Below are 10,000 nucleotides of genomic sequence, written 5' to 3'. Positions count from 1 at the left end.
TGCGTCAGTCTTTTCTTCATCTAATAAATGACTTGCGCCTCAGAAGGCAATCCTGACACACGGTGAACGTGCGCTGGCGTTTAAAGGTGTCAGACGCGGAGCACAGACGCTCTTGATTCTGGAGGTCATTAATGATATAATACCACTAATACTTAAATAGTAAGGGGTTTACGAAGACCAAAACAACAGTTCAGATGGTTTACAGTGTGCTCAGCCTGCTGGTTTGTCCATTTACGCACATTTTCATCATCACATGATCTCTTATCACAAAATCACATGACCTTTTTTAATGCGCATACTGAAATTTGTGCAGTAAAAGTGTTTCCATCGTAGTTTAAGCACATCTTTTCTTATCGAATAAAAAGTTTATCCTACTCAGTTATGCGCATTTTCAAAATTTATGCACATCATGGCGTTTCAATCAACCATTTTTTTTATGCGCATATCCATATCCATATGGAAATGCTCATTAAAAACAGTTGATGGAAACATAGCTAATGTTTGTTATAGTGCTATTTACTAGAGGTGTGAACCTGTACTGGTCTCACGGTTCGTTTCCGATTATCATGCCATCGAGTCGGTTCAATTTAATATTTCGGTGCATCACGGTGCATTGACGATGCTTTCCCATACAAAGTGTTGTATTTTAGGGGGTGGCTATAACAAGCTGTCTGTATAAACACACACACAAACATGGACACAGAACCACGCTGTCTCTCGTTCACACACATACACAAACATAGGCAGCACCAAACAAACACACACACACACACACACACGCACGCACACATGCGCACTCACACACACACCACACGCGCTTGCTTGCTCGCTCGCTCGGGAGCAATATTGTGAGACCGCCCACTCCTGTTAAAATTACACCAGAGTTACCGACCGCTCCCATGCTTTATTCGGAAATTTATTCCCGCGCCGCATGAAATCTGGTTGGGTCCCGCGACAATGCACAGGTACAGCCGTGGGAATGCATACAGCTGAGAGGAAAAGAGAGGGGAGGAAAAGTCACGCTAGCAGCCGAGAGGAAAAGTTGCCAGAAGGTGAAATGGGCCACAGTGAGAGAGAGAGAGAAATGGAGTACTTTCATTCCCTCAATCGCAGAGAAATAGGGGCTTCTGCTGTAAGTGCCAGTGAAAGACTTTCCAGAAAACACACACACAGTGAATTTTTTAAGTAGGTGGCGCCTGTAGTGTTGTAAATACCCGCGCTCACCTCCCTCGCGACAGAGCGCATATGAGATAAATGATGTCAGTACATAATAACCGGTTATGATTATTACTGAACCGATACCGAATTGTCCGCGTCTGCATCGCGGTGCACCAAAGAAACAATTAATTTCCAAACCCTTACTATTTACGTTATGTTTTGTCATTAAACTAAATGAAAATCTACATTATCAATGATGTAAAAGGTCCCTTATGAAATTGAAAATAGCCACATCAATCTTTCGCCATAAAACTGTGTCGCTGTGGCGACCCCTGAAAAATCAAGGACTAAGCTGAAGGAAAATGAATGAATGAATTAAAGCTCTACCCTGTAATAGTTTTTGTTTATAATGTATATTTTATATACAGAGTTTGATGATAACATATTAAATGTCCATCATTTTATAGAATTATGAATGAAGCTATTCAGTAATAGTTGAAAAAACACAGCACAGACTCATTTGATCAAAAAAGTCATTATAAAAAGTATTCTGAAAGCAATATCTGGACTTGAACTGATCATGTATAAAGTTTGTTTTTTATTAGACAGAATAAATGCCTTTTGTGGACGACTGAGCTTTGTAACTTTGCATATTTTATATTATTACAAAATTACAAAAGCATCAAACTGCCTTCTTAATATCGATCCATTTGCATAGAAATGTTAAAAGGGAACACGTCAAAAAAAAAAAAAAAAACAACCTAATTAATTCCAAGGATGAGAATGAAGATGAAAACTGACGGTGCAAGGTTATCCGGGGAAAACAGTTTTCCATTATAAAATCGCAACTACTTGTGGCTGCTTAGGAAATGATAGCGCATTGTTTGGTTGGTGAGGGCGTAAGGACGGCGGCGTTGCTCCCAGTGCCTGCTGATTCTCTCATAGGAGCATTTCTATTAAATTGCATGAGGACACACAGCTAGGAGGAAAGTATTCTGTCAACTTGCATCAAGAGATTTGCCCGAGATTCGCATTTACTCGAAATTGCATTTCATGGGGCTCTTTTCCACACTGTGTGAACGCTCCTGTATCCATTAGCTTCCAGCACATTTATTTTTAATAAAACCCGCTCAAATCTCTGGGCTCTGTTCCACACAAGAGTGAGCGACTTCTAAAGACCACCATGGAACTAAACAAATGACTGATCTGGAATGAAGAAACTCACACAAAATAGTCATACTCGTGTAAAAGAAGACAGCAGACTAAAATCACAGATGATTTCAACTTGTTGACTTGTTACTTGATAAATCAAAACTGCATAATCTACAGCACTTTGAATTCTTAGTTTGTTGTTATTTATTAAAATATAAGAGCATATAAAATATTAAATATAATATACATTATATTCCATTGCAATATAGTATTCATTCTTTTTCCTTTTTGCTTAGTCCCTATATTAATCCAGCAATATAATATATTCAATATTTATTGACACTATTAATTGCGAAGAATATTATATTATATTATATTATATTATATTATATTATATTATATTATATTATAATACATTATTATATTATATTATATTATATTATATTATATTATATTATATTATATTATATTATATTATATTATAATACATTATTATATTATATTATATTATATTATATTATATTATATTATATTATATTATATTATATTATATTATGTTGTGTTATTTTATATTATTATATTATATTATATTATATTATATTTTAATACATTATTATATTATGTTATGTTATGTTATATTATGTTATGTTATAATATAATATATTATATTATATTATACTATATTATATTATATTATATTATGTTATATTATATTATAATACATTATTATATTATATTACATTATATTATGTTGTGTTATATTATATTATATTATATTATATTATAATATAATATTTTATTATATTATATTATATTATATTATATTATATTATATTATATTATATTATATTATATTTTAATACATTATTATATTATATTATGTTATGTTATGTTATATTATATTATATTATATTATATTATATTACATTATATTATATTATATTATGTTATATTATATTATATTATATTATGTTGTGTTATTTTATATTATTATATTATATTATATTTTAATACATTATTATATTATGTTATGTTATGTTATAATATAATATATTATATTATATTATATTATATTATATTTTAATACATTATTATATTATATTATGTTATGTTATGTTATATTATATTATATTATATTATATTATATTATATTATATTATATTATATTATATTATATTATATTTTAATACATTATTATATTATATTATATTATATTATATTATATTATATTATATTATATTATATTATAATACATTATTATATTATATTACATTATATTATGTTGTGTTATTTTATATTATTATATTATATTATATTATATTATATTATATTATATTATATTATATTATATTATATTATATTATATTATTTTATATTATATTATATTATTTTATATTATATTATATTTTAATACATTATTATATTATGTTATGTTATGTTATGTTATATTATAATATATTATATTATATTATAATACATTATTATATTATATTACATTATATTATGTTGTGTTATATTATATTATAATATAATATAATATAATATTTTATTATATTATGTTATATTATATTATATTTTAATACATTATTATATTATATTATGTTATGTTATGTTATATTATATTACATTATATTACATTATATTATATTATATTTTAATACATTATTATATTATGTTACATTATATTATATTATATTATATTATATTATATTATATTATATTTTAATACATTATTATATTATGTTACATTATATTATATTATATTATATTATATTATATTATATTTTAATACATTATTATATTATATTACATTATATTATATTATATTATATTATATTTTAATACATTATTATATTATATTATATTATATTATATTATATTATATTATATTATATTATATTATATTATATTATAATAGAAATGTAATAATGCAATCCAATATAATATACTCAATACTATTAATTAAAGAATATTATTATCACATATGATATTACGTTATATTATCATAATATTAAATGATGAGGAAAAAATATATCCTATTTTCTTCTATTATACAATAATAATAATTATTATACAATTTTAGATATATAATTAAAGCAAATCCTTACATTAATTAATACAGATAACTAATATAGCATTGTAAATATTTAACTGATGATATATGTAAAACATTTGTGAAATGTATCAAACGAGGAGTGTAGGAGGAATGCAACTAATTTTGTATTAAAAGTAGGATAAAATTATGTATTTAACAAAGCAGAACAAACATTATGAACAACCCTGGGACGTGTCTAAAAATCCTGCTCACTAAGTTTTGGAACGAAGCCTTGATCTCGGCCTGGTCATCTGGTCATAACACCTTGATTACCTGCATGCAAGTATAATCCCAGAACAGTATATTCCCGCAATATGGATATTACCTTGACACTGTATCCTTTGATAAGCGCATTAGTCCTAAATATAAAGCAGAATTACAGCGCTTTAGAACAATATATATCATGAAAATCCATATACAACTGAAGTCAAAATTATTAGCCCCCCAGAATATTTTTTCCTCAATTTCTGTTTAATGGAGAGAAGGTTTTTTTCAACACATTTCTAAACATGATAGTTTTAATAACTCATTTCTAATAACTGATTTATTTTATCTTTGCCATGATGACAGTGAATAATATTTCACTAGATATTTTTCAAGATACTAGTATTCATCTTAAAGTGTATTGAAAAGTTTGTATGTTAATTAGGTTAACCAGGCAGGTTAGGGTAATTAGGCAAATTATTGTATAGTGATGATTTGTTCGGTAGACAATTATAAATTCTAAAAAATATTGCATAAGAAGCCTAATAACATTGGTTTTATTTTATTCTAGCCAAAATAAAACAAAGAAGACTTTCACCAGAAGAAAAAGTATAAGCAGATATACTGTGAAAAATTCCTTTCTGTTTAAACAACTGTATAAATAAAAACTTGAATTGATTTAAATGGCTGCTGTCTTCCCAAGCAGCAGGGGGCAGTGTTGAGCAGACAGATTTGTATGTGTGTGTTTGTGTGTGAGTGGACATACCGACACATGCTGGCACAGTGCCGTTCCACTGGGCGAGTGAGTTGGGCACTGCCTCACACCTGATGGCACTGGCACCATGGAGAGTATAACCTGGGTTACACTCGAAAAGCACAACCGTTCCCAATCCAAAGTCATTCCCAATGCGCTTCCCGTAGCGAGGCTCGGGTACAGAGCTGCACTGAGAGGCACTGGTCCTCGGAACAGCTGCACAAATAAAAGAAGAAAAAATGTTTTACTTTAAACCACTATGCAAATTAGAGCTGCACAATTTATCACAAAAGTATTGTCATCGCGGTACACTGTAAAAAAATAAATAAATAAATAAAAATAAAAAATATGCTAGGTTCCACATAATTCTTTCATGTTATCCCAACAGAAATTGATTAAGATCACATACCTGTTTTAACAAATTTAACAGGATTGAACCTAAAACAATTAAGTTGTCCTAAAAAAACTCAAGAATTGTTTAATTTCAGCCTATTTTAAATAAGTAGCTTAAACAAGCCGCAAAAAAAAAATGTAATATACACTCTACCTGACAAAAGTCTTGTCGTCTATCCAAATTTTAGGAACAGTAAGTAATAACTTGACTTCTAGTTGATCATTTGGTGTCAGAAGTGGTTTATATGAAAGGCAAAAGCCTCTAGATTACACTTATTTTACCAAAATAAAATATGATCATGCCTTGATTTTTAATTATTTAATTAGGACAATAAAGTCTGGAATGGGACACTAAAGGACAGTAAAGTCATCTGGAATGGCAAAGAAAGCATTCTTGCAAGACCCCCAGAGTTCATCAAGATTCTTTGGATTCATCTTCAATGCCTCCTCCATCTTACCCCAGACATGCTCAATAATGTTCATATCTGGTGACTGGGCTGGCCAATCCTGGAGCACCTTGACCTTCTTTGCTTTCAGGAACTTTGGTGTGGAGGCTGAAGTATGAGGAGCTGCTATCCTGCTGAAGAATTTGCCCTCTCCTATGGTTTGTAATACAATGGGCAGCACAAATATTTTGATTGTCATCCACTCTGCAGATCTCTCACACGCCCCCATACTGAATGTAACCCCAAACCATGATTTTTCCTTCACCAAACTTGACAGATTTTTGAGTCCATGCTGGTTCCAATAGGTCTTCTGCAGTATTTGCAATGATTGGGATGCAGTTCAACAGCTGACTCATCAGAAAAATCAACCTTCTGCCACTTTCCCAAACGATCAACTAGAAGTCAAGTTATTATTTGTTGCTCTTACAACTGGTTATTTATCTAGGTTTGACAGATGGGGTCTAGCCATCTTTAATGCTTTCTGTTTTAGTAAATGCAGCTTTGCGGAGTATAAAATGGATTTTTTAAAACTTCACAGTACTTTAAAAGTACAGATATAGACAATATTATTAGCCATACTGTGTTATTTTATTCCTTTTCAATTATTTCCCAATTACTGTTTATTAAAAAGCAAGGCAATTTTCACAACATTTCTTTTATTATATCTCCGGAAATCCTTATATATTTTAGTTTGGCTGAATTAAAAGCAGGGTCATACTTTACTTTGATGGTTCGCTTGTTGAATTTAAGTTAGATTGCATCTACATGCCAACTAATTCTCATTAGATTATAAGTAGACTGTTAGGTTGGGGTTAGGGTTAGTGTAAGTTGACATGTACTTGCAAAGTTTCTTATAGTCAATTACATGTCTGTTAAAGGAGCATATCAGCAGATATAAGCAGACAGTCTACTAATACTCAAATGGACCATCAAAATAAAGTGTTACCAAAGGCAGTTTTTACATTTTTAAATACTTTTTTAAGGTCAATAGAATAAGAAATATCAACTCTTTACAATATTGATAATACTAACTGTTTATTGAAATGCAAGGGAACATATTAGAATGATTTCTGAAGGATTGTATGACACTAAAGACTAAAAATTCAGCATGGCATTACAGGAATAAATTACACTTGAAAATGTATTCAAATAAAAATAACCCCACAGATTTTATATTGTTAGAAGAATTAACAATATTGCCGTTTTTAAGGTAGTTTTGATCAAATAAATGTAGCCTTGGTCCATACTGCATTATATGACACTAAAAACTGAAATAATTATGCTAAAAAAAAGCATGGAATTAAAGGAAAGAATTAAATATATTCAAATAAAATAAACATTCATTTTATATTGTGAGAATATCTGACAATATAGCAGTTTTGATTAAATAAATGCAGCCTTGGCACATACTGCAAAAATAGCATGAAATATTTTCCAACACAGTCTTAAATGAAGCTTACTACAGATACAGTGAGAAGTGCATACCTTGATACACAAAATGAAAGCCTTTAGCTGTGTTGGGTCCCTCTGTTTTGAACCTGATGGTGATTTCATTGGCAGAGCTCAGCGGCAACGGCTCTCCTATGAAATGAGAAATTTGAGGAGGTGAAGAAAAGAAAAACAGTTCTGTTATCTCTGCAGCTGCAACTACGCTATAAATGAGATCATCAATACGACTGCTGAGCACTGCCACATCAACAGGGTTAAAGGAAATGATGGGTCTTCAGTCCGCCAACAATAGAGCTCCAAACCTCAGAGACTACAAGTGAACAATTGTATTTTGCATCTTTTTCTTTTTTAATACAATAGGTTTAATCACAAATTAGATTATGTTCAGCATCAGCATGAATTGTTAACTGTTAAAGGGTTAGTTCACACAAAAATATCAATTTCCTCATCATTCACTCTCCCTTATGTGGTTTTAAACCTTTATAAGTGTCTTTCTTCTGTTGAACACAAAAGAATATATTTTGTAGAATGCTGAATGTTGGCACACACTGACTTCCATATTAGGAAAAATATATTATGGAAGTCAATGGGTGCCAGATACCACCATTATAAAAAAAATATCTTCTTTTTTCTTCAGCAGAAGACAAAGTAAAATAGGCTTTGAACAAGTGAAGTGTGATTAAACGATGACAGGTTTATTTTTGTGTTTTTTGGAGAACTATCCCTTTGAATTGTATTTGAAATCAACCCTTTTAAAAATTAAGGTTCACATCACATTCTTTAAAGAACCTTACACATTCCAACCCAGGCTCATTCTGAAAACGTACTCCTATATACATTTCCGGAGATCGCGAAATATGTTCCAGGAGGTACGTTTCTTGCTGTTCGAGGTACGTTTGTTGTCGTGAATCCACCAGAGGCTGCTGTGTATGCTTTTTTAGATCTAAAATTTCTCTTGTAAGTGCCATTCGTGCCTGCTGTTCTTGCGTAAATCCACCAGAGGCCGCTGCCAGCTGACTGACCGACCGATCAACAAACCCACCCTCTTTCCTCTCTAAACCCAACTAATAGTGTTTTTAAAACCACATTCTCACCCTGTTATTTACTTGTCTATTTCATTGGCTTCTGTTTTTGCCTTACCCGCTTTCTGGAACCGTCCTTCACCAGACTCAAACGTCATCGCCTTGGTCAACTCCTCTCCGCGTCTCAAGTCTATTGACCTACATGGAGAGCTAACTAGACAAACTGGTAACAGCGGAAAAGCCATCCACATGGAGGTAAGCAGTCATCTATTAAGCGCGAAAAGGAATGGTATTAAACCGCCCCGTACCGTTCCTTTTAAAGAGAAAATGCAGCCATTCGTACTTCCAACTACATAATTCACGATCTCTAGAATTGTATATAGGGCTATGTTTTCAGAATGAGCTTGTGTTTAAACATTCACTTAACCTTTCCATTGAAAAGTGTCTTAATAGAATTTAATAATTTATTTTGTGGAATATTAAATTATTCTTTGTACAACGAACGTCCCTTTTATAGCATTAGTTCAAAACTGTACTGAATAGACAGCTTGATCTCGCGAGGATTTTATTTTACATTTTGTCAGTTTAGTGGCTAATTCATATTGAGTTCAGTCCTATGAAAATATTTAAATGCATTAGTATTTTTAAAAGGAGGCATGGCACCAAACCCCACCCCTAAATTTTAGTCCTAAAAAATAATAAATTATACAAACGAGATTATTCAATTTCATACAAATTAGACACAAAAATCAAATACGTGGTGGGAGATAAATCTAAAAATATTTCTACATCAGAAAAGCATATCACCACCATGGCCCAATGGTAGTTTATGAATTATTAACTTTTGGCCCCGATGGCCTTCCATAATTTGAGGCCTCGGTCGTTGATGCAATGACACTGTCCAACTGGATATTAGCATGATCACATAATCTATACATTTCTTTCCTTTTTTTGATTTTTATCACATTTCATAACCCTGTGTGGTAACTTTACTTGAAGGGGTGTTCATAAGATTGTCATGAAACCTTTATAATAATGACGCATGTCATGAATATGAATGAGATTACATAAAAGTGTCATTCCCTCATTTATGTTTTAAATGCAAAGTTGACATGTGAGATGACTTTGTTATGATATCTTGACATAGATCTGGCATAAATATGTCATAAACATGATTACCATGGGATCGTTATAATAGTGTATAGAGTTTTGTAACAGCTTCATTAATATTTTACACAGTGGTAAAAATTGTTTATATAATTTATATAAACTAATAGGGTATAAATTTATATAAAATATTTTTAAATGTCATTACATTATTAGTGAT

The 10,000-nt window shown here is 30.5% G+C and overlaps 1 protein-coding gene across 1 annotated transcript in view; it reads right to left on the bottom strand.

Moving 5' to 3' along the window:
• Positions 1–10,000, bottom strand: part of csmd3a (CUB and Sushi multiple domains 3a) — a 685,206-nt gene that overhangs the window by 302,648 nt on the left and 372,558 nt on the right. The window contains exons 33-34 of the mRNA XM_056474744.1: positions 7,688–7,783; positions 5,376–5,579 (exon numbers count right to left, since the gene is read on the bottom strand). Of these exons, the coding sequence (XP_056330719.1) occupies positions 5,376–5,579; positions 7,688–7,783 (300 nt within the window). The remainder of the gene's footprint in view (positions 1–5,375; positions 5,580–7,687; positions 7,784–10,000) is intronic.

Source organism: Danio aesculapii, chromosome 16 (assembly GCF_903798145.1).
Source record: "Danio aesculapii chromosome 16, fDanAes4.1, whole genome shotgun sequence".
Classification (NCBI taxonomy): Eukaryota; Metazoa; Chordata; class Actinopteri; order Cypriniformes; family Danionidae; genus Danio; species Danio aesculapii.
Note: the sequence above shows the minus strand (reverse complement) of the source record. Positions and strands in the feature narration are given on the sequence as shown.